The sequence below is a fragment of the Ambystoma mexicanum genome, chromosome 8 (genome assembly GCF_040938575.1).
Source record: "Ambystoma mexicanum isolate Mex_15411 chromosome 8, UKY_AmexF1_1, whole genome shotgun sequence".
Lineage (NCBI taxonomy): Eukaryota > Metazoa > Chordata > Amphibia > Caudata > Ambystomatidae > Ambystoma > Ambystoma mexicanum.
In genome coordinates this window covers 315,361,216-315,384,993 of record NC_090929.1, presented here as the reverse complement: position 1 = coordinate 315,384,993, position 23,778 = coordinate 315,361,216, and the positions used below count along the sequence as shown (strand labels likewise).

Genomic DNA, 23,778 nt, shown 5'->3' with positions numbered 1-23,778 from the left:
AATCTATCCTTTACTTCAATTATGTTATCCGAGGTCAGGCGGATTCGGTTTTGCTGCTTGTTCGTATCGATTTCAAAGGGATAGATTAGACAGTCTTTCACTTCACCACTCCAAGATAGGTGCAGCAAGTTGTGGTCACTTTCAGTTGTTCTTTTGACTCTGAATTCTTGGAAGTATGGAATTAAGCCCTCTGAGATAAAGATGTAATCTAGAACAGCAATAGACGATTCTCTTTCCCAGGTAGGGAATGACGTACCTCCTTCTAGGAGTGTGGCCACATTGCACAACTGTCTAGACCTCATCAGGGCTAGCCATGCAATGCCTCTCTCATCGGATTTTCTCAGGGCTGGGCACACCATCTCGTCAGTTGAGCATGATCCACATTTGGCATTCAGATCCCCACAGATGATGAAGTTGGGGATATCGTGACTGATTCTGATGTCATCGATGGTGTCAGCCACTTGATTGCAGAAGTCTTTTATAGCAGTTTTCTCGGGGTTCCAGTAAAGATTGAGTATGGCAAGGTCAGAGCAGAGCCTCCCCTTCCCCCCCTGGCCTTGATGGTACCAACTGGCCATTGTGGCTAGCATGCCGTACTCCTCTCTGATTTTCGTCTTCATAGTGATTCCTGAGCCCAGACGTACAGCGGTTAGCAGTCCGCCTGATGGCCTGCCCACCGTGGGTTTCTGGGCTGGAGATACCTCAATTATGAATCCTTCCAGCGATGGTTTGTCTGTTAGCCAAGTTTCTTGGAAGCAGATTAGATCAAATTTATTCCAATTTGTACCACTTGGTTGGGTTAAGTGGTGGTACCCTCTTGTATTCCATGATGCCATCTGAAGCACCGTTTTGTCCCAGCGTTGGGTCTTGTCGGTGGACGGCTTCCTTGCAAAGACGGCATCACGGATTAACTGCTAATCCTTTTTCGTCCTACCGAAGGTGTCAGCGATCCATTTCCAAGGCTTTGGTGCTGTTGTTGCTGGTGTGATTGGCTTGGACCGCGCTATCTGGTCACTGCCTAGCTGGTCAGACCTGGGACTGCCCTCTCGTCGACAGTGGCCATTTTGCGCTCTGTTGCTGGATCCGAACCTTTTGGGAGGATAATCGTCTTGGTTTCTCCACTCTTCTTTTTGGCGGTCTGCCGGGCGGACTCTTCTTCTGTTTTCTTCTGAGGCTGAAGGAACTTTTGGCTTAATTTTCCCTCTTGGTGCAAGACTTTCTTCTATCGTTGCGCCCTTCCCCATCTCCTTTCTCCTTGTCTGTAATTTTTCCAATTTTAGGCCCATACGCTGAAAGTCTTTTGATATTTCTAGGGGCCCTTCGTTTAGAGCATTAGCTCTTACATGCAGGTAGGCTTTGGCTGTGTGGTCTCTATGATATGGCTCTATCAGAACCAAGTCACTTGTTGACAGGTGCCGAAGTTTGTCTACTTTTGATATTACTTTTAGGACCGCTCTTCTGTTTAGAACCATGTAGCCGTCTCTTGCCGAGATTTGCTCTAATTTAAATAGGGAGGTATCAGAGAGTTCTAGCTCTTTTTTTGCAATAGTTTCTGTCCGTCTGCTGCGGTCTTTGGGCGAGGGTCTTCGATGGTATCTTTGTTCTTGTGTTCGAGACTTCCAAGCAGGTTTTCCGATTTCTCTGTTCTCGGGGTGCTTCGATTCTTTAATTTTTAAACCTTCTATCGCTTCTAATCCCAGACTGGGTGAGCTCGAGCGCTGCCTTTCCCGACGGCTTGACCTCCTAGAGCCCATAGTCCCTTCTTTCGGCGAACTAAGTCGCCTTGTTGTTTTTCGCTCTTCTCTGGGTGGGCTCTTTGAGTCCTCAGATCGGGATGATTCTGATGGAGGTGAAGTAGCATTGGCATACTCCACCAGCTGGCAGTCATTTGGAGAATCAGGGTCGGGGCTTGCGTCACAGGGCCCATTTAACAGTGCTGTCTGGTCATGGTTCTTCTGGGTACTCTCAATGTCTGGGTTGTTGTTGCCCTTTTTTACTCTTGTTATAATGGGGCTCGGGTGTTGTGAATTAGCACTCCTAGTTTGAGGACTGGTCGATAGGCTGGCTGCGTATACTGGAGACCTCTTTCTGGGGATGCGCAGGAGCGGCCCTTCTCTCTGGTTTTTCACATTGATTGGTTTTGTTGTTACTTGTCTTGTCACTGGGAGCGCTTCTCGCAGTTTCGCTGGGCCTTTTGCGAAGATTGGCGCTATGTCTTTCTTTTTTGTTAATGCTTCTTCAGTTTGGGTACTGCTAGTAATTAATGCAGCAGTGTGTTGAACTCTGGGGGTGATGTTAGACAATTCCTTCCCCAGACTTTTTATTTTTTCTTCAAGGCTCAGTTGCATGTTTTTTGAGTTATGATCTGTGGCCGTTACATAGCCTTCTATAAATGTCAATTTCTCCTTTAGAGAAGTAATCATTGTTGTATTATCCTTTAGAGCTTCGTGGATGGATTCGTAGAGTTTGCTGAATGGATTGAGGGCTATTGTGAGTGCCGACATAATAGTCAGGAGGTCCGTCTTTTTTTTGGATGATGGTATTTCTTTGTCAGACAATCCCGACATGTCGCTTTGTCCTCTTAGTCTAATCGGCATGTGTAAGCCTCTTTCAGCTTGTAGCTGCTGTCTCCTTTCTATGTAGTTTTTTTCCAATACTGATGCAGACTCTCGGTTGTCGGCGGATTTGTCCGCCCCAGTTCTGTTGTTATTGAACTGTGTGTGAGGGCGGGTCCAAGCGTTGGGGTCTTCTGCCTGAGTGTGTCTTGTTCTGATTGATGGTCTGTCACTCAACTCTGTGCACGCACTCTGTGGTGGGATTTGGTTCTGTTGTGCTACTGATGGTTCTTTCACGGGATCTGTTGGTCGAGGATCATTTAAATAGTTCATCTGCACGGGGTTAGGCTCTTCGAGTCTTGTTGTTTGAGCTGGTTCGCCCACCAGGTTAGACAGTGTGTTCAATTCGTCCGAGATCGCTTCTTCTTCTGAGTTCCTTGAGAGCTCCAGCCGTGGGTTTGCCAATAGTGGCGAGGATTTAGGCGGGTTATTCGGCGGGCGGGCCTCCACCCTTATTCCAACTAGGGCCCCGTCTTCATTGCAAGGTTTGCGTGCGTGCCATTTGATCTTAGGTGCTAGATTACTCTCAGTTAGGTCTGTTTTACGGATTTTATTCACTGGCGGGGGTTCTTGTGCCGCCTCCAGTAATTCCGCGTCAGACAACTCTTGATCAGAGTGCAGTTTCCTCTTGCTATGTTTTAAGAAATAGTCCTTCAGCGAGGGGAGTGTTGGTGGTCTTATCGGCTCCTTGCCTCCTACTGTAGCTTTAAGGCCAGCCTTCTGCCCTTTTTTTACACCGGCCTTCCCATCCGGGACTTTCTCTTTTGATCTGTCTTTCATTGTTTTTTTGTAGAGTCTTGGTCTCGTAGAGACTTCTTGGTTTTTTTTTTGGACTTTTGTCCTCTTCCCTCTCTGATTCAGAGTCGAGGTCAAGTGATGATATAGCTTCGTAATTCTTTGCTGACACGTCAGTAAGTTTTGTGCTTACGTTTCCATTATTTTCCTGGCTCTTAGATCTTCTAGGTCTTATACTCGGTTTGCTGGCTGTTCTGGTTCCAGTCGAAGAGGCCTGGCCTGAAGAATTTAGACATTCTTGTGTTTCAAACACCGAGTCATCGTTATTTTCTTCGTCGCACTGGGCTGCCTCATCTTTTGATGTCACCATGCTGGTCCCCCTGCTATGGGACTCTGCTGCTGTTGGTGTTGGTGTCGTATCCTGGCAAATACTCAGAGTAGATTGCGCCACGTTAGTGCTGTGAATTGCGACTGTCGTCGACCTACCATTTTCCGACCTCTCGGTTCGCAGCGTGCCGTTTACTTCAGATTTTTCCCCCTCAACCCCCAACTCTCCTGGGAGCACCAACTGGGGTGGGCTCTGCCTATACCTCCGCTCGCAGGCCTCTTCGACTATGAGCACCCCCTGCCCAGCAGACCACTGCCTAGGTCGTCCACCGACAGTCTCAGGCTCATAGTCACTCGTCGGAGCGGTAAGCCTGCTGGGGGGTGCCTGCGTTATGGGGGTCGGCGGGACTTGCTCAGGCGTGGTACTAGGGTCAATTGCGGGTTCAGGTTGCAGTTTGTTACTGCGCATCCATCGACCCGGTTCTGCTACGTTGGTGGAGGCCGGTGAAGCCATGGTGGAGATGGCGCTCTGGTAAACCCCGCTGGACGGACAAGTGGACACTTGCTGTCCGTCGTTGCAGCTCCGGGTGGCTGAAAAACAACTAAGGACGGTCGGCGGCAGAAAGCAGGAAGAGGGTTCATGAGGTTCACAGGTTCACAGGTAAGATCGGGAAGAGGAACGTGGGACGGGGAAGGGGAAGGGGGAGGGAAAAGGGAGAGGAAGGCGCAAGCGAAAAGGGGGAAAGGTAGATTGGGAGGAGGGGGGAGAAGGGGAACAGGGAAGGAGAAGGGGCAGAAGTACCTCAGGCGCTCTTTCCCACCAAACGCCTTCTCCTTCAGGTCACTTCGCCGATCGTCTTCTGGGTTCCGTCTTCCTACTCCGACTCCCGGCACCAGACACCTGACACACTGTGCCACACAGCGCCGCGCTCCGCGCCTGCGCGGGGTTTATGTAGAAAAAGGTCAAAGTTCGCACAATCCTCGAAGAAGAAACACAGCGGTCCGCCTCCAGACTCCACCTGACACACTGTGCCACACACCGCGCCGCGCTCCGCGCCTGCGCGGGGTTTATGTAGAAAAAGGTCAAAGTTCGCACAATCCTCGAAGAAGAAACACAGCAGTCCGCCTCCAGACTCCACCTGACACACTGTGCCACACACCGCGCCGCGCTCTGCGCCTGCGCGGGGTTTATGTAGAAAAAGGTCAAAGTTCGCACAATCCTCGAAGAAGAAACACAGTGGTCCGCCTCCAGACTCCACCTGACACACTGTGCCACACACCGCGCCGCGCTCCGTGCCTGCGCGGGGTTTATGTAGAAAAAGGTCAAAGTTCGCACAATCCTCGAAGAAGAAACACAGCGGTCCGCCTCCAGACTCCACCTGACACACTGTGCCACACACCGCGCCGCGCTCCGCGCCTGCGCGGGGTTTATGTAGAAAAAGGTCAAAGTTCGCACAATCCTCGAAGAAGAAACACAGCGGTCCGCCTCCAGACTCCACCTGACACACTGTGCCACACACCGCGCCGCGCTCCGCGCCTGCGCAGGGTTTATGTAGAAAAAGGTCAAAGTTCGCACAATCCTCGAAGAAGAAACACAGCGGTCCGCCTCCAGACTCCACCTGACACACTGTGCCACACACCACACCGCACCGACTTCTTTTACACGGGTGTGGAGACCCAGGTCGCCCCGGGGGAGGGTCTGGGTGGAGTAGGGCGTGGGGGTGAGGTGGACAATGAAGGGGGGGGCAGGGGCCCTGGTATCCACTTTTTGGTTGTATCAAGGTTGGGGGCTGGAGGACAATACCAAACCGGGTTGGGCTGAGTCATACGAGGGGAAAGGAACATACTAGTGGGCCACAGCTAACCAACCACTATGAGGTTCTAACCTCCTGTGCAGATCTGGATTGACACACAGGTGTCGTAGCCCGGCAGGTCATCCAAGAGGACAAAGTAGAATGGAAGAGCAGCAGGGTATACAACTCTGTGTGGGAGGCAGGGCTCTCAATATGGTATCCTCTGAGTACTGCTTCTTATCGTTGAACATAGCCGGGTCGAGGGGGAAGTTTGAAAGGACGGATATTGTTGAGCTCTTAAAAGCCCATGAAGTTATCCTCTTGCAGGAAACGTGGGCATTGGAGACCCCGTTGCTGGATGGCTTCTTAGCATTTGGGATCCCTGCAAAGAAAAATGAAAGAAGAAGATGCTACGGGAGCCTGACAACCCTAATTAAGATACCTCTTGATTGTATGGTCAGGGTGTTGGAGTACAAATGGACATTCTACAGGTGATACGCCTTTCCCCTGTAAAGGACGATCCACTTTTATCTATACATTTGTATAACAGCCCCCACAAAGCAGAGGCAGATAAGTTATCAAGGGTGAAGGCGTTTATTGATGATCTTTTAGCAAACAAAAAGAATAGGAATGAGTACTATATATGGGGAGGGAATTTCAATCTCAAAATGGGTGTTGGATTGCCCAAAGATTTATTAGATCCATTGGAGGACCAGTTGTTAAGCATTCTTCAGCCACAGATGAGGGATGCTAGGGGCTGTGCTAAGGGTCTCCAAATGTCTTTATGGCTCACTGAATGGGGGTTTTGCATGGTTAATGGTCACCTAGCACCAGATATACCAGGCCATTTGACCTTTAATAACCATCTAGGCTCGTCCACTATCGATTACTTTTGTAGTTCTCTGAACCTTTGGGATTGGGCTGTGGGTTTTGAAGTACTGCCGGATGTTAATAGTGATCATCATCCTATCCGTCTGACAGTGAAAGGGGTGCTGGGGGAGGAGGGCTCTCGAGATCTTTCAGTGTGCCCGGTAAAGGTGCAGGCTCCCTGTACGAGGAGAATTAAATGGCAAAAGATCAGAGACACCAATTTGCACATATTGACTATATCAGAGAATTTAGCTTTAATTCTCGGTATTCTCAATGACACCTCAACCCCGGGGGTGATCGTAGATCACTTTGTGGAACTTCTGGGGGCCTTCTCCAATAGCTTACTGGAACCCATTAAGAGGAATGGGAGCGAGGGTGGTTCGACGAAGCCTGTAAAGATGCTAAGAGAGCACTGCTGAAAGCCCTTAAGGCTCCGGTTTGAAGTAGGAGCGAGATTGCTCAAGCCAGAGCGAACTATGGGGGGAGGGCTTAAGGGAAGGAAATTGGAGGTTGAAGGAGAAGCATGGGAGGGTTTCTGGACGCTTCCAAACGTAATGATCAGAAGGCTTTTTGGGAATATGTGAAGGGGGGGTACCTCTCAATCCATAATGGAAAGGTCAAGCGGGACCCATGTGGATGAGGCAGCATGGCTGGAGCATTTTGGGAACCTGGTCAGGGGAGGGACTTTAGTGGATAGGCCTAGCCAGAGTCATTCCTGTTTGAAGTTTAAGTTGGAAGATGTGTCCCGAGCAATTAGCCAGCAAGCCCGTAATCGTGTGCCAGGTCCGGATGTAATTCCTTCGGACCTGTTTCAGGAGCCCATAGATTTGTGGGCCCCGCTACTAACAGTAGTGTGTAATGCTTGTATGGAGATGGATCATTATCCTCCCTCTTGAAACAAGGCCATTATTTTCCCTATCTTTAAGAAGGGGGACCCAGCGAGCCCGATATCTTACAGACCAATTTCGGTTCTGAAAACTGAAGGTTGGCAGTAAAAGGACAGCGAGGTTCTGCGCAAGGACCACACAATTTGAGTGGTTTGAGCGGGCTGCAGGTGAGTGCGGTAGTGGAAACCTGCCAAGTTATCCACCAAGTAATTAATGCAAAGAAGGGTTATTTTGCAAACACACTGCGCGCACAAACAATATTAAAATCAATTGATTTGTAATCTAATAAAAGAAGGATGCAGCCTGACACGTGTTTCGAGCGACTGGCTCTTCTACTGAGGCTGCATATTGATTGTACAATCAAGTGGAAAAGTACAAACGAAATAGAAATGGTACATGTGCCAGACCCAAACACAAAACAAAGCAGTTGAGTGGTCAGACCCGACCATAACAAAAGAATATAATAACACTAATTGTGGGCCATATCCTTTCTCACTGGTCGATGTTAGGCTCACGTGTGGGGTACAGAGTTTGTTGCATATAACACGTGCTACCAATACCCGGCACTGCCTTCTTGTGTTGCCTAACACTGATGCCCTGCAATCGCTCTCAAAACCTGCCCCTCTTACTACCCAAAATTATCAATATACACTTCAACCACCATTTGCCCATGATTGACATTGACCTGCCGTCTGTTATCGCTGATTTGCATGGGAATTGTTGTTGCCTCTTGATTGCGCCTGACCTACTGCCTTTCATTATCAATATGCATGTAATCAATGTTTTGCCTAAACTTGCTCCTGTCCTACTGCCACTAACCATAGACCTGTACTTCAACCACATCATGGAAATGATCACGCCTGACAATCTGCCTATTTCCAATTCTTTGTACTTCAACCATTCTATGTCTAAGACTGGACCTACGCTACTATCACTGTTTGTTGATCTGCACTTGACCGGCCTCTTACCTGATGAAACTGCTGAACTATCACCCACCAGGGTCACTTTGCCCACCAATCACGCCTTGCCAATAAGTAATGACAACGGCCTACCTACAACTGGCACCTTGCCCCCCTCTACAACTGTTCCACTACCTGAACCCTCCAGAATAGATGCCGCAAAACCCATGCACCCCTGGAATGCCTGACTCACTCCCTCCTCATGGGCCGCCCCACCCTCACCCAGCTGTCGGCAACTGACCGGTACTGTGACAAGCGCTGCTCACCACACAGCACATCTCCCCAGTAGAACACATCCTGGCTCACCTCTCCCCAGTGCCCTGCCTTTCGGACGTCTACCACGTCCCCAGGAAAAATAGGCCACCCACCACTGTGCCTGCCCCACACCTTCTCTTCCATCCCCTCCCCAACCAGCCCCAAACTTGCCACGTACACTACTCTGGATTCCCCACCGAGAGGTCCAGCCCTAACAGTTTCAGGACCACTCTGAGACCATGAGCCTGCTCTGGTACTTCAAGACTCCACAGGCTGCGCTCCCACACTGGTGCCCCCCGTCTCCTACCAACTATCATCCCAACCCCCTCCAACGCAACCTTAACAAATGCACTACCACCACCCCAGGACACGTGTCGCTAACGACCAAAGCCGTTCTGCCCGAAGCCACCAACGATGGCACCCACCCACCTAAAACCAGCCATCTAGCCTGCATAGGCTCCACTCGAACGGAGTGTCTCTCCGCTCCCGCACCTATGCTCCCAAATCAGCCCCTCGCTCTGTTGCTATCAGCACCACTCAAACCACCAGGCCCACCCCATTCCACTTCATACAGTCACCACCCCCCCAAGACCACCTTCAAGGCCGCCGCCGCCCTCACCCCACCAGACACTCCAATCATCACCAGCCCAAAACACCTTGCTTGTGCCCTCATTAATGCTTACATCTGCGCATATGTCCCTGACATGACTTTTTACTAGAAAACAACCTTGACTTTCTCGCCCTCACTGAGAACTGGTTGCATGTAGATGCTGGTCCCTCTCTATCCATCGCCCTCCCCATCGGCTACTCGGTCCTTAGAATCAACCGAGACACCACCCCAGGAGGAGGAGTAGTGATTATCTCCAAATCCTCGCTCCCCATTAGAGCATCCCCTCCCCCACCTCTGCCAGGTTATGGAGTACTACTAGCCAACATTGAAGCTAACCCCCAAGTCACCATCAACATTCTTCTCCTCCCTTGAGCTGCAACCCGATAGCTCCAACCACGTAACCATCTGTAACGCCTACAATTTCACTCTTCTCAGCGCACTTGACTTACACGCCCCCCTCAAAACCACGACATGTAAAAAAAAGCAATCAACACAACTGGTTCACAGAGGAACTAATCTCCCTCTGTAAACTCAAATGTGCCCAGCAACATCTCTGGAAACAATATCCCTCTCCTTCAAACAAAGAGGCCTTTAGCTTCACTGCACAACCTACAAAACAGCAGTCATCGCCACCAAAGCTAGCATATACAATACCAAGATAAATGATGTGTGCTCCAACAACAGAGAGCTCTTCAAAATCCTTAAGGAATTGGAAGCCCCAGCCCCCACTACAAAAAGCTTCCCCAAAGACAAAGCTAGCTGCTTCCTTGTACAATCTGCCCAGGATAACAAACCCAACAACCTTAGAAACAAAACGATCCTCAAAAAAGCGCTGCTCCCCAAACCCGAAGTTGACACCCCCTCCGACCTCGCCCCCACTACTCCCTCCTCGCCCCCCCTTCCACATCACCCTCATTTCCGCAGCGGATGTGCTCATCACCATCCAACGCCTTAATCTGCCCTGCTCATCTCATCAAGATGTGCAGAGACTGCCTTGCCCCCACCATTGCCAACTTTATCAACGCTTCCTTCATTACCTGCTCGGTGCCCATTTCGATCAAAGAAGCCTGGGCCACGCCTCTCCGAAAAAGAATAACTTGTTGGTCCCTATCCTCCCAACCAATTACCACCCTATCATGACAGTGCATTACCTCGTGAAAATTCCTGACTGCATCGCCTACTCCCAACTGCAAACCCACCTAGAAGCCCACAATCTACTTGGTATCCGCCAATCCAGATTCAGACCCAGACATAGCACTGAATGGGCCCTCCTCAACCTCAAGATCCAACTGGATCAAAGTAGAGACGCTGGGGATCTCGCTATTCTCATTTTACTTGACCTCTCCACAGCCTTTGATCTTGTTGATCATAATATCATATGTCACCACCTCACTGCCACCTTTAACCTGTCCACAGAAGCGGCTAACTGGATCAGTCCTTCTTGAGTGAACAATCCTCCAGAGTCTTTGCTGGTGATCAAGCAGCTGACCCCATCCGCGTCTCATATGGGGTCCCTCAAGGGTCCTTTCTCTCACCTACACCGTACAATATGTACACCAAACACCCATTTGACCACCTGGACAGCCTTAACATCCTGTACACAAACTTTGCCGATGACATGCAGGTCCTCCTCAAGCTCACTGGTAACCACTTACTGGACTCTGCCAATATCAACCAGGTTTACAGCATCATTCAAGCCTGGATGGCTAACCACCATCTCTGCATGAATGATAACAAAACAGAACTCCTTACTGTGGGATGCTCAGCCCCGCTTTTGCCTCCTTCTGCATCAAAGGGAACACCATCCCTATTTTGAACCACGTTAAAATCTCTGGGAGTCTATCTTGACTCTGAGCTAAACATGCACAAATACGTCAGGGCTGTTGCCGCCTCTGCAGCCTACTTCACAAAACGTATCACTGTTTACAGAAAATTCCTTACACCCAACAACTGCCTTAGGTTGGCAAGGGCCATTATTGTCAGCAAACTAGATTATTGTAATGCCAACCTCCACCAAGAACACTAACAAACTTCAGCTGATCCAAAACAACACACTCTGGGCTGTGTCAGGATTGAAACGATCCTATCACATCTCGCTACTGAGACGTGACGCGCATTGGCTATCAATTAAGGCACGTATTGAGTTCAAAATCCTCTCCATTACACACCGATGCCTACACAACTCTGCCCCCCATACCTTGCCGGTTGCATTGGAAAAAAGCCCAACGCCCGCATCCTGCGATCCTCCTTTTTCACCTCATTAACGACCCCGAGATTCAACTGAAAAAGAGCTGGAGGATTATGTTTCACTGTCATCGTCCCCACACTATGGAACTCTTTCCCCCGGCACCAAGATGAACCCTCCTATCTGATCTTCTGCAAAGAAAGTTAAAACGCCCTTGTTTAACAAATATGCCTAACAACCTCTATCGTTCGTAACCTTTCTTGTCTGCAATGAAATATCTCTTTGCTGCCCAGTGTCTCTGATGTAAAGTTTGAAATTCTTCCTTTCTTACTTTCCTGACTTGTGACTACAATGTAACCGCGTTGTCACAACACCTGTAATGTACTATGGCCCTGTGTGACCTCATTGTAACCTGCACTGTAAGTTTCACTAGCACTGTGATACCTCCGGGTCTGGGCACTACCAACAAATACAATAAATAAACAAGGCACATTCAGCAAATGAGAACCGCAACCAAAGGCTGCAGGCCACATTAGGTGTATCTAAATTATATTGCTCAGACTCACTTCACAAAACTGACAGACCTCCTTAGCAGCTAATGTTCAATGCATGCGTCAGTCACACACACACACTGTGTGTATACATAAATTAAACGTGGGGCGCAGAGGTTGGCTACAGGCCATATGGGGTTCATTTGCATGGTATGAAAACATGCAGCATCTGTACCAAACACACATACATTACCAGGGCTCAAGTCGAGGGTACACGCGGGTGGACGGAGTCCACCCACTTTTTTTAGAGGGTGGACTAAGTCCCCACCCACCCCCACCTAAATTTGAAACATTGAAGATCCAATTTGAATGTATGAATTAAAGCCGACCTTGGGGATCCACCTGCAGTTGTCAGGGTCGTAGGGCGGATGCTTCACCACTGCATTAAATAACCAGAGTAAAAATTACTTTAATGTCCCATTTCAGTACTGCAAGTTCCAGGGAAAACATTTGTATTGGTTTTGTGTGTGTTGAATTTATGAAAGGCAAATGCCACTCGTCCTGTGCAATTTGGGTGGTTCTACAAAGCCAATTTAATGAAATGTGCACATTTTACCTTGGTATGCTAATCTATGGTGACGTCACATCCCATTGACTTTGTTGATGAGTACCCCCACTTAAATTTTTAGGACTTGACCCCTGTACATTACACATGCACTAAGCATGGGCCACAACAATCGTCTGCAGGTTTTGTCTGGTGCATATGAATGGTAAGTGCAATGTATCTGCACACAACATAGGACTATCAAATACATAGATCACATGGGCAATAAATATAGACTGCTGCCTTGGCTGTGACCCATATTTCCTGTAGACATGTAAATATTATTCGTAAATGTACAGAATAGCGATATAAATAGTGATATAATATGTGATATCACCATAAATGGAAATGGTAACTTTATCAATAATAATGCTTTTATTCGACACTTGTCTTACGAGCAACAATAAACATTGTCGATTAATAAAACCATTTCACATTGTTTTACACTTCTATTACAGTAATCCACAATACAAAAACTAAATGAGAAAAAAAATGTATTGATTATTGTAATGAAGTGTAAAATCAGCATGAAATGGTTTTTATTTATTATTAATGTTAGGTATTCTTGTCTGTAAGACAGTTGTCAAATAATAGCATCATTTTGATTATTGATAACTTTATCACTGATGTCCTGAATAGTGTGTTGGTGTGGATTTAAGGTTGTGTAACTAGACTTACCAGGCAAAACTTGGGGGTTTTGAGGTTTTGTATCTTATCTTAATGTCACTCGACTGAGGTCTGTTCAGAACATTTATATGGCTATAATATTATTCAAGTACAGAATGTTTGCTAGATCTTAACCGTAAACACGTTTTTCAGTGAATATATGCTCACTCTGTCTCTTACCCACTATGTAGCCCTCCAGATGCTTTGGACTACAACTACCATGATGCTTCACCACTGACTAAATTAGTTAGGGATCATGGAGTTGAAGTCCAAAACATCTGAAGTGCCACACAATAAATAGCCTTGCTCTGCGCATTTTCACTGCTCTCTGTCTTCCTCTCTCTGTCCCTCTCTATTTCTTAAAACATCATGACCTTTAATTGACTGATACGTCTTTCTTAAAGGGTAAGGAGTGGATTCCTGTGACTGAAACTGAATACTACTGTCCAGCTTCTGACCAGTGGAACACCCTGAAGGATTCCCCCTTCGACTGCTGCCAGTTCAGCATTGTTGCTAGACAATCGAAACTATATATCCTCGGAGGAGGCTCCCTACGGCAAATGAAAAAGGAAGAAGGTGTCATCATTTATGATCCAGAAGCAAGGGCGTGGATGAAGGCTGGTTCCCTTACCCAACCTTTGGTGGATCATGCTGCATGCTCTTTAAAACTATCGCAGCAGGCGTTGGCTAAGCTGCAGGGCAAGGACGAATTACACTCAGCCAGCGATAGCTAGCCTAGTCTTCTCTAAGTGTATTTTACTGCACAAGCACATCAAACATAAAAATTGACAAAAGTTCAGTGAATGTAATTTAGATTTAGAACAGCAAGTTGTCGACACATAACCGATAGTGATGAATTGTGTCATGTTATATTATGTTGGAAATCTTTAATACGGTGCTAAATCATCCCTGTAGTGGTTTTAATGTGCAAATGCATGCAGTACTATAATGCCATAATGCGATCAAGGCGTTTAGTGTCATAATAAATCATGAGGCCGAATGGAGAATTGTTGTTAAAAGTCACCAAAACCCTGGGCTGATGTTATTGATCCATAATACAAGTTAATAATGGTGTATTTTGTATATTCCATGTTCGAAACATATAGACTACAAAATGGCTAAAACTCTTATTTCAGAAACGTTCTGCATGCAAGTAAGACGTGAAGTGAGGATAATATAATAGGCCAATGTCATTCAAAAGAGCTTGACATTTACTTTTTTATAGGAAATGATTTAGTTGGTTAAATATAGCATAAAAAAGATGGGCTTCCTCTTAAATAGGAAAATAAATGCTGAACATAAGAAATTGAAAAATGTCCTATCCTATTTGGTCAACTAAAGTTACAAAATGATAAAGTGTACTTCATTTTTGGGATTCAGTAGGTGAGAGTTTTGATGCGGTCATTTAATTTTCAAACGGCATATTTTAAAAGCATTTTATTCTGAAGATGTACAGTGTGCAGCTAACAATAGAAGTGCTTAAAAATAGCAGTGTGTTTGCTTTTTCTGTTACGATAGCCTCGATCGAAAGTAACGTATGAAAAACAATCTAAGATTCCAATTTCTTTCAGCAGAGCCCATTCAAAACCTGCAGTTTTAGTCATTAAATCCACCCATTCAGAGTGTAACTCATAAGAAGTGCTCTTGCAAAGTCGCAAGTTGACACATATCACATTATTAGGGCCAAGGCTGTTCTTTTCGTCTACTAGTTGGACAGCAATTAATCTTCTGACTCGGTGATCCTCAATAGAGCTACTTAGGGAGATTTGTCCAGGGAAATCCCCAGAATTCGGTCAATCAAAGCCCTTACATGGGGCCAAGATGTTTTTGGCAGGGACAACGACCAAATCTTATGAATGAATGACCCCCTCCGTCTCGCAGCGTCTCCAACACTTCTGGGAAGCACTGTCCCATAAAATGAATACGGTTTGAGAATATCAATATGCCCAGTGGCGGCTGCTATAATAGGGCGGCCGGGCGCCGCCCCCCCAGAAAAAGAGAGAGAAGCTAAAAGAGATTCAATCAGAGAACTTCTCTGATTGAATCTCTTTTAGCCCAGATGCTGCTGCATTTCCTTTGCCAACAGCGCGGGGGCGCTGTGGCAAGGAAACAATCAGTGTGCAGTGTGTATACAGGCCACCCGGCAGCGGGGCGCGTCCCAATTTAGTATTTTTTTTTTATAGTTGAGTGCCTGGAGCTCGTAGCTCCACGCACTCTACGTAGCCCCTTTAATTAGAGGCCTGGCGGGGCGCTTCAGGGGTGGCCCCGCCAGTGCGCAAACAGTGCACTTATATTATTAATCGCTCCCTCCTCTGCCCTGGATACAGTATGTCATTGGCTGGCAAACAGCCAATGACATATTGGGCCTCATTACAACACAGGCGTTAAGGGTTAACGCCACCGTTAACCCTTAACGCCTGATTCTGATTTTAACGCCTGCTTTTAGCAGGCGTTAAAATACATGGCGCTAACCTGCCATGGTGCTAATTACGCCGCCGTAATTTACGGCGGCGTAATTAGCGCCTTCCCCACTCCCATTATGCCCTATTGGGCAAAAATGGGAATGGGGAAGGGAAAATGGGAAATGGGGATTTACCGCCCCACTCACCTTGGAATGGGGCGGTAAATCCGCCATCCACCATGGTGTAAACGGAGTTTACACCATGGTGGTAAAGTTGGTGCACTTAGCACCAAGGTTGTAATGAGGCCCACTGTATCTACTGGCGGCGCAGGGTGTGTGCGTGCGCCTGCGCCGCCTTAACACCCGACCCTTTCTTTTCGAATCCGGATTCCCGACGCTGGCCGAACATCAGCACACCGGAGGAGGAGTGCTGCTGCAGCACCAGGCCACACCAGCCCAGCAGCGACGCCGCGGACCCGCGGTAAGTAATTTGTGCACACTGCGCAGCGTTCGTTGTAACTTGTATTTATATGCCATTTACATAACACTATGAGAAATTAACCAAGTGTTGGCATCACTAGGGTTCGGACACCAAGCTACTAGGCCACTCCCAATAAAAAGGAGATAGAATACATTCTGCTCACCGCAGTATCAGTTGACAATGTGTTTTAACGGACAGTTGTATGCATCAAGAACTAGTCACATTCTGTGTTTTGAATATTTAAAGTAACTTTGTGTGGACAAAACACCTGCATTCTGTGCATGGATTGCTTCATTTTTGTAAACCAGCCCACATGTAAAATATGGGCAGAGGTGGCCTGCAGGAGTTTCTGCTATAGAACAAAGAGCATCCCCATATACAATGGGATGAATGTTGATCTGTGGCAGATCTGCTGCTCTTTCCTTGCCGGTAGTGTCCCGCTGACATATGAGATAAGGCGCACCAGATTTGCATTGCTGCCCGATTTCTGGAACGATCCCTGGCAGCATTCATCTGCCAAAAATAGAAAAACTGAAAACAGATTTTTATTAAATGTAAAGTTTGGCATAAGAAAGCTAAAGAAAAAATATGTGTACATGCATATACATAAACTGTTTCCGTTAGTCGAAACCACAAAAGAGAGAGAAAAAAGGTTAATAGAAAAAAGAGTCAGAAGTTGGACACCAATTCAAAGGAACGAACAAGTTACTTACCACCTGGTAACGTTCTTTCGACTGGATATTCCTCCCACGTACTCCTCACCTTTGATATTCGTATCTCGTCAGCTTCGCTGCTTCGGAAAAAACTTTCTCGGCAGAGGCCTCCGTGCACAATGTCGTGGCGTTGATGTCCCTCGAGGGCCACCGTGGAGTGTTTACGTCACCAGTAGTATAAATAGCTTGTGCTGCGCCCGTTGGCTTCAGTTCTGTTTTTTCGTTGTATCAATCGAGGAACTAACCAGGCGTATCCCCGACCGCAAGCTCTCAGGAAACCCAGAGTGTAATTCACATAAATTGTACGGCGGGTTAGGCTGGGAGGGGCGAAGAGGAATATGTGGGAGGAACATCCAGTCGAAAGAACGTTACGAGTTGGTAAGTAACTTGTTCTTCGAATGGATTGTGTCCTCCCACGTATTCCTCATCTTTGATAGACTCCCAAAGCAGTGACAATTTGGAGGAGGGAGTACTAATTAGGTTTATCGTGAATTGAATGAAGGACTTCCTTTGCAAAAAGACCTTCTTGGGAAGAAGAAGACTCTAAGCAATAATGCTTAACAAAGGTATGAATTGACGCCCAAGTTGCCGCTGAGCAGATGCCAATTACAGGGACACCCCTTTGAAGAGCTGCAGAAGTTGCCATACCCCTCGTGGAATGAGCTCGAATCCCTTCCGGCGGGTCCTTTCCAGCAAGTCTGTAGCACTCTCAAATAGCCAGTGTAATCCATCGGGATATAGTTTGTTTAGTTACCGCTAGTCCCAATTTATGGCCGGTATATCCCACAAAAAGTTGGTCATCATGGTGAAATTTTGCCATTCCCGCAATATAAAAACTCAGTACCCCTTTTGGGTCCAGTCTATGCAGCCTCTCTTCCTCCTTGCCCAAATGAGGAGGAGGGTAAAACGTTTGGAGTGTTATCTTTTGCGACAGATGAAAGTCAGAGACTACTTTCGGCAGGAATGATGGTTTGACTCTAAGGACTTTATCCTTATGAAATGTAGTATGAGGAGGCTTGCATGAGAGAGCCTGAAACTCACTTATCCTGCTGGCTGATGTTAATGCCACAAGAAGGGCAGTTTTCGGAGTTAAGAGTCTTAACAGGCAGGTATGTAACGGTTCAAAAGGTATACAAGTTAGAAACTTTAACACAAGGTTTAAATCCCAAGCATGGACCTGAAAAGGGACTGGAGGGTACACATTAGTGATTCCCTTCAGAAATTGAACAATTAAAGGTATTTTGAAATAGGAGACATCTTCAGAGGAGTGCTTAAAAATGTAAAGCGCCGCTAGGTATCCTTTTATTCTTCAAATCTGGAACACCAGATTGGCCAGATGTAATAGAATAGAAAGCCCCATAGGAGTGCCACGTTGAAAATGGTCCACATTCTTGTCCTTGCACCAGTTACTGAATTTATTCCAATGACACCAGTACAAGGAATTGGTTGCTGGCCGTCTGGCCGAAAGCAAAACCTCCATTACGTCACCCGGGAGGTCACAATCCTTATATCTCAGCCTCTCAGAAACCATGCGTGACAACTGAGTGTCTTGACCGCTGGATGGAGAACTGACCTTCCTCTTGCGAGAGAAGATCCTCTTTTGTGGAAGACGTATTGGCGGGCAGATGGACATGTTCAGAAGGTCTGGGTACCACGTCCTCCTGGCCCAATCCGTGGCAATTAGGATCATGGGTTTCCTGAACTTTATCAACATCCTGATTACGTGTGGAATCACAGGGACTGGAGGGAACGTGTACAGGAGTGGAAAGTCCCAGTCCACTATGAACACGTCCCCTAGAGCTCCTCTTGGAGGAAATTCCCTTGAGCAGTACTGATCGCACTTCCTGTTGACACCGGTCGTGAAAAGAACCACTTGAGGGGTTTTGCAAAGGATTAAGATCTCTTGAAGGACTTCCTGAGCTAGTTCCCACTTGTGGGAGACTGTGCTCTGCCTGCTCAGAGCATCCGCCGCGTGTCCTGCTCTCCGGCTAGGTGAACTGCTGATAGAGAGATTCCTTCTTGTATTGCCCAGAACCAGAACTGCATTGCCTCTCTGCACAGTGGTAGTGACCCTACACCTCCTCTCTTGTTGAGGTAGTACATGGAGTTAGGCAGAATCCTGTACAGTGCCCCTAGGGACCACTGCACACAATTAAGAGTACATGTGGCAATACAAGTTTTACCTTTGGTACAAGCCTGTACTACTATGTTAAAGTGGTAGCAGTAGCGGAACAGCCAGGCTTATCTCAAGAGTATATGAGCAGTAGCAGAGATTACACAAAGGGACCACAATTACTGTGACTCAAGCAAACACTGACTCAAGGTTTCAGGTAAAAAATATAAGTACATTTATTTTTAAACCATTTGTTATTAACACGACACTTCTAGTAATTCAAAAACCACACGTAAAATATACTACAACTAACCAATTCCCTTTGTACAGTATTATTCGAGGTAAGTACCCTGTGTTTGAATGGACCGGTGTTATGAAACAGAACACGTTACCGTGAATACAATTGTGATCACTTTTTGAAAGTTCGGTCTACTAGATAAACGCGTATCCGTGGAAAGAAATGCTACCGGGGTAGAAACACACTTTGCATCCGAAATACCCAGAGAGAGTTGGGGGCAAAAATCACAGGCAATATGTTGGTTAGGCAGACAGAATCGAAGAACACACATAGACAGGAATACAAGAGTCAAGGGGCCGGAGCCAAAGTCAAGTGACACCGGGTGCCTGTTGTCGAGGATCACACAGTCGGACAGTTCGAGATTCAACGTTGCCAAGAGTACTTGATATTGTCAATGTTCGGAAGCAAAAGTTATAAGAAGGAGGGAAAAGTAAGGACAAGCCTTAAAGTAGAGAAATAGGGATTTCACCCAATATTCCTCAAACAGGACACAGTACCTTTCTCAAAGAACGAAGCTGGTGCCACGGCAGTTGCTCCTGTTGGTTTCTCGCAGACCCACGCTTTCCTGTAGCTTTAGCACGAAGAAGGACGATGAGGGGGGCCCGCACCACCCAGAGATGAGGCCGCAAGCAGCGACACTGAATAAAAGGTGTGCTCCTTAAAAATAGGAGAGGTTCTTCAGGTGGCTATCTGGACCACTACAGTAGTGTGCAGCAATTTGGACCACGAAGGCAACCTCTGGCTGAAGAAGATGAGCTGGTTATCCCCACCAGGCTCAAGGGAAGAAGACTCCAGACTGGATCTCCTCTTAGTCGTTGAAGGGTAGATAGCTCAGGACTGCAGCAGGGCTTCACCGGTACGGGGTAGTTGCAGCAGTCGACCTCTCCTCCACTTCTCGTCGGTTCCTTGTAGTTCCAGTGGCGAGCACAAGAGACCTGCCTTTTATGCACAAAACCCCCATTCACACAGCCTGGCTGTCAATCCCCCAGCAGGGGGGTTGTCCAGCACGGACAACCACCTTGCCCAATCATGTCAAAGTGTGACTTGGGTTTCCTAGGATACCCTGTGCAGGGGGTGACTACACCCCTCCCTCACATTCAGCCCACCTAGACACCCAGGCGCCTGAGGAGGGCTTCTAGGTAGAAGCCCGCCAAAAGACAGTGAACAAAGAAGGCAAACACAGTTTGCCGCGCAAAGTAAAACACAAGAAGGAGTTTAACAAAAAGAAATGGCGAATAAACCGCACCAGAGCCAAACGAAAAAGGATTTGGTCAAGCGGGTTTAAGTCTGAGGCTAACACAATAGCCTACAATATTACCACGGTTATATAAGATAACCGTGATAGAAATTTTGGGTAGATACCACTGCCACCAGCCATGTCTAAATGTTAAAAGAGTGAAACAATGATCTAGGAGGTGCAGATAAAAAGAGTTAAGAGTTAACCCTTCCAGCACTCCATGTAAGATGGTGTGTACTGGACCTGTGGTTAAATTTGACTAAGTAAAGTTAATGGTAACTTTACCCTTTTCTGGGGGACGGTAGTCGCCTCAGAAATGGAGTCGGGGGGAGTCTGAACGACAACCCGATGCCACTGCACAGAAGGTGCCGTGTGACACACACAAAGAAGGGGGCTAGTAAAGTGGTGTACTACAGAGCCCACAATCACAAAAACAGGTCAAAACACATAGCAAAATACAAGTAAGAGTGGGGGAAAAGCTCACACTCTTACCAAGTGGAAAGAAACAACTCCAGAGATGCAGCAAAGCTGCTGAGGGACACACTAGGTAAGGGAAATTAGCCATGAAATGAGAATTCTCCCTAACACATGGCCACTGTGTTGTCCGTCATTATCAGGACATTCTTTCCCTGCACAGAGGGTAGAAAGGGCTTCAGCGCTAGTCTGATTGCCCTCAGCTCCAAAACGTTGATGTGTAGTTTGGACTCCGATGGAGACCACCTAACGCTGATTGTCAGTTTGTTGGTGTGGGCTCCCCACCCCGTGAGTGAGGCGTCCGTCACTACTGTTATTTCCGGCCATGGTTGCCAAAAAGATTCCCCTTTGAGAATGTTGTTCTCGCAAACCCACCAACTAGGTCTTGAGCAATTCTGCTCGGAACGTGCAGTTGATCTGACATATTCGCTGAAAATTGGGACCACTGAGTTCTGAGAGCCCATTGAAGGGATCTCATTCTCAATCGGGCCTCTGGCGCCAGGAAAATGCAGGACACCAAGAGACCGAGCAGCCTCCAAAAATCTATGGCCGGAAGATGTTGGGCATTCTGAAGTTTTGCTAACATCTTCTGAATGTGTTGAGCTCTCACCTCGGGGGGCGAGGCTTTCCCTGAGGAAGTATCCAAGACCGCTGCCATGAGTTGGAGTCTTTGGAATGGTATCATATGGAACTTCTTGTAATTGAGGGAGAAGCCCAGTTTGTCTAGGGAGTGGCAGGTGATACTGAGATGTTCCTGGGCTTGTTCGGATGAACAAGCCCTGATCAACCAGCCGTCCAGGTAGGGATAGACATGAATCCCCCCTCTCCTGAGACTTGCTGCCACTACCACCATCGCCTTGGTTAAAACCCTAGGGGAGGTCAGCCCGAATGGCAGAACTCGAAACTGATAGTGAGAACTGCGAACCTCAGGTACGTTCTGTGCTTGAGATGGATTGGCACATGAAAGTAAGCATCCTGAAGGTCCAATGATACCAACCAATCTTGGAGTTGGAGAGCCTGAAGGATCTGAGAAAGGGTAACCATCTTGAACTTATCCTTCCTGAGGAACTTGTTCAACTATCTTAAATCCAAGATGGGTCTCAATCCTCTGTCCTTCTTGGGAATAAGAAAATAAAGGGAATACCAACTGTTGTTCCTCTCTGGTAGAGGTACTTGTTCTATAGCACCTTTCTCTAGCAGGGTTAACATTTTCTGCACAAGGAGCAGGTCTGGAATTTTGACAGAGTTGGTTCCCGGTGGATGATCTTGAGGCCTTTTTAGAAAAGGAAGGCAGTAACCTTGAGCTACTGTTTCCAGTGACCAAGCATCTGAAGTAGTGCCCCGCCATTCGTTCAGATGCTGAGAGATTCTGCCTCCCATTGAAACACTTGTGTACGAGCGCGATATAAATAAAATATCATTTAATTTAATTTAATTTCATTTCACCGGGGTCTTGTGGGTCAAGGCCTCAGAGTGTCTTAGAGGCGGCTGCAGCAGCGGCTGATGGTACAGATGCCGCTGCTGGGGCTGATTTAGCACGCCTTTCTCGTCGACCACGTGGGAATCTTCTTTGCCCCGTTTGTTCGGCCTGTCCTCTTCCTCTACCAACTGAGGAATAGAAGGGAAAAGAACGACCCCTCCAGGAAGATGAGCCTGAATAAGGTTGTTGAGGTTGTCGAATGGAGGCGCTAAGGGACTTAGACGCCGCCTTAGAGGTCTGCACCTTCTCCAGGTTCTAATCTGCCTTGCTGCCGAACAACCTTGAGCCGTCGATGGGCATGTTGAGTAGTCTGGCCTGCACATCCGGTGCAAACCCTGACTTTCTCAACCAGGCAAATCTGCGCAGCACAGTGCTTGCAGCCATGAATCTGCTGATGCTGTCAGTAGTATCCAGTCCTGATGGAGACACACTCCCATCGCCTCCTTGCCATCCTTAACTAAATTCAGAAAGCCATCCCTTTCCTCGCCTTCTTGAATGTGATCAGCCGCCATGCTAACACAGTCCCACAGGGTATGAGTAAATCTAGCCAAGGTACAGGTAACATTAGTGGGCTTCAGGGCAATGCTGCCTAAGGTAAAGACCTTGCGAGCCCATGCATATACTTTCTTATCGTCTCTATGCGGGGGAATAGAGGGATAAGCAGATTGTTTGGTCGAAGTAGCCGCCTGGACCACCAAACTCTCAGGTGTAGGGTGGTGCTGAGTCAGGATCGCTGCTAGATGGTCTATACTTCCTATAGAAGTTCCTGTTCACAGCAGGTCCAGATTCTGGGGCCTCCCAATTGGTTACCACCTTACTCTGAAGGGCCTTATGAAAAGGTAAAATTGGGTCCTTCTGGGAACCCTAGTTCAGGATGTCTGTCATGTCATCCTGCTCATATGTTGGTGAGGCCCTACTCCAACCCATTTACTCAGTGACTCTGTTCATAAGGTTTCTATAACCTGGAGCAGCATGGTCTGATGGGTCAGGTTTCCCAAACTCCAGCCCTGGTGAAGTGTCAAGACCACTAGCGGATTGGAGGGAGTCACAGAGGTCCTTCATCCTTGACTTTGGGTCAATTAGTTCTTCAGGTCCCGCTCTAGTGCCAAATCTCATTCCAAATGGTGATATGTCTTCTTCAGAAGCACTTTCCTCTTCATAAATGGAGGACATTGACTTAAAAAAGTCTTTCTTTGGTACAGGTTTGAAAATTTTCTACTGAATCGGCATGTGCTTCGAAAGGAATTTAAGATTCCGTCGACGGTGTCGAAAACGGCTTCAAGAAAGGGGTCGATTTATCAGAAAACGCCCTTGATTTAAGGGTTGAAGCAATCAGCGACAATGCTTTTCGACAAACTCGTAAAAGGTCTCAACGGTTTTAGCTTCTTCGACGGTATCGGAGATGGACTCGACTCACGAGTCGATACCTTCGACACCTTTTTGTCGGGTCGAGTATCTCAAACCTTTGATTTACTACTTGCCTTTGCCGAAGTAGTCTTTGCCCCGGTGAGCCGTACAACGGAGCGACTGGAGCATGGCTCTTGCGTGACTCTTTTGAGGGCGTTGAGGCCGTATTCTCAAAGA

The 23,778-nt window shown here is 47.4% G+C and overlaps 2 protein-coding genes across 2 annotated transcripts in view; one reads left to right on the top strand and one right to left on the bottom strand.

Annotated features, from left to right (window-relative positions):
- LOC138471873 (kelch-like protein 13) overlaps positions 1-14,304 on the top strand; it is a 610,358-nt gene extending 596,054 nt beyond the window's left edge. The window contains exon 4 of the mRNA XM_069609732.1: positions 13,402-14,304. Within this exon, the coding sequence (XP_069465833.1) occupies positions 13,402-13,731 (330 nt within the window). The 3' untranslated portion in view covers positions 13,732-14,304. The remainder of the gene's footprint in view (positions 1-13,401) is intronic.
- Positions 1-23,778, bottom strand: part of DPP7 (dipeptidyl peptidase 7) — a 3,316,481-nt gene that overhangs the window by 1,254,413 nt on the left and 2,038,290 nt on the right. The window lies entirely within an intron of this gene.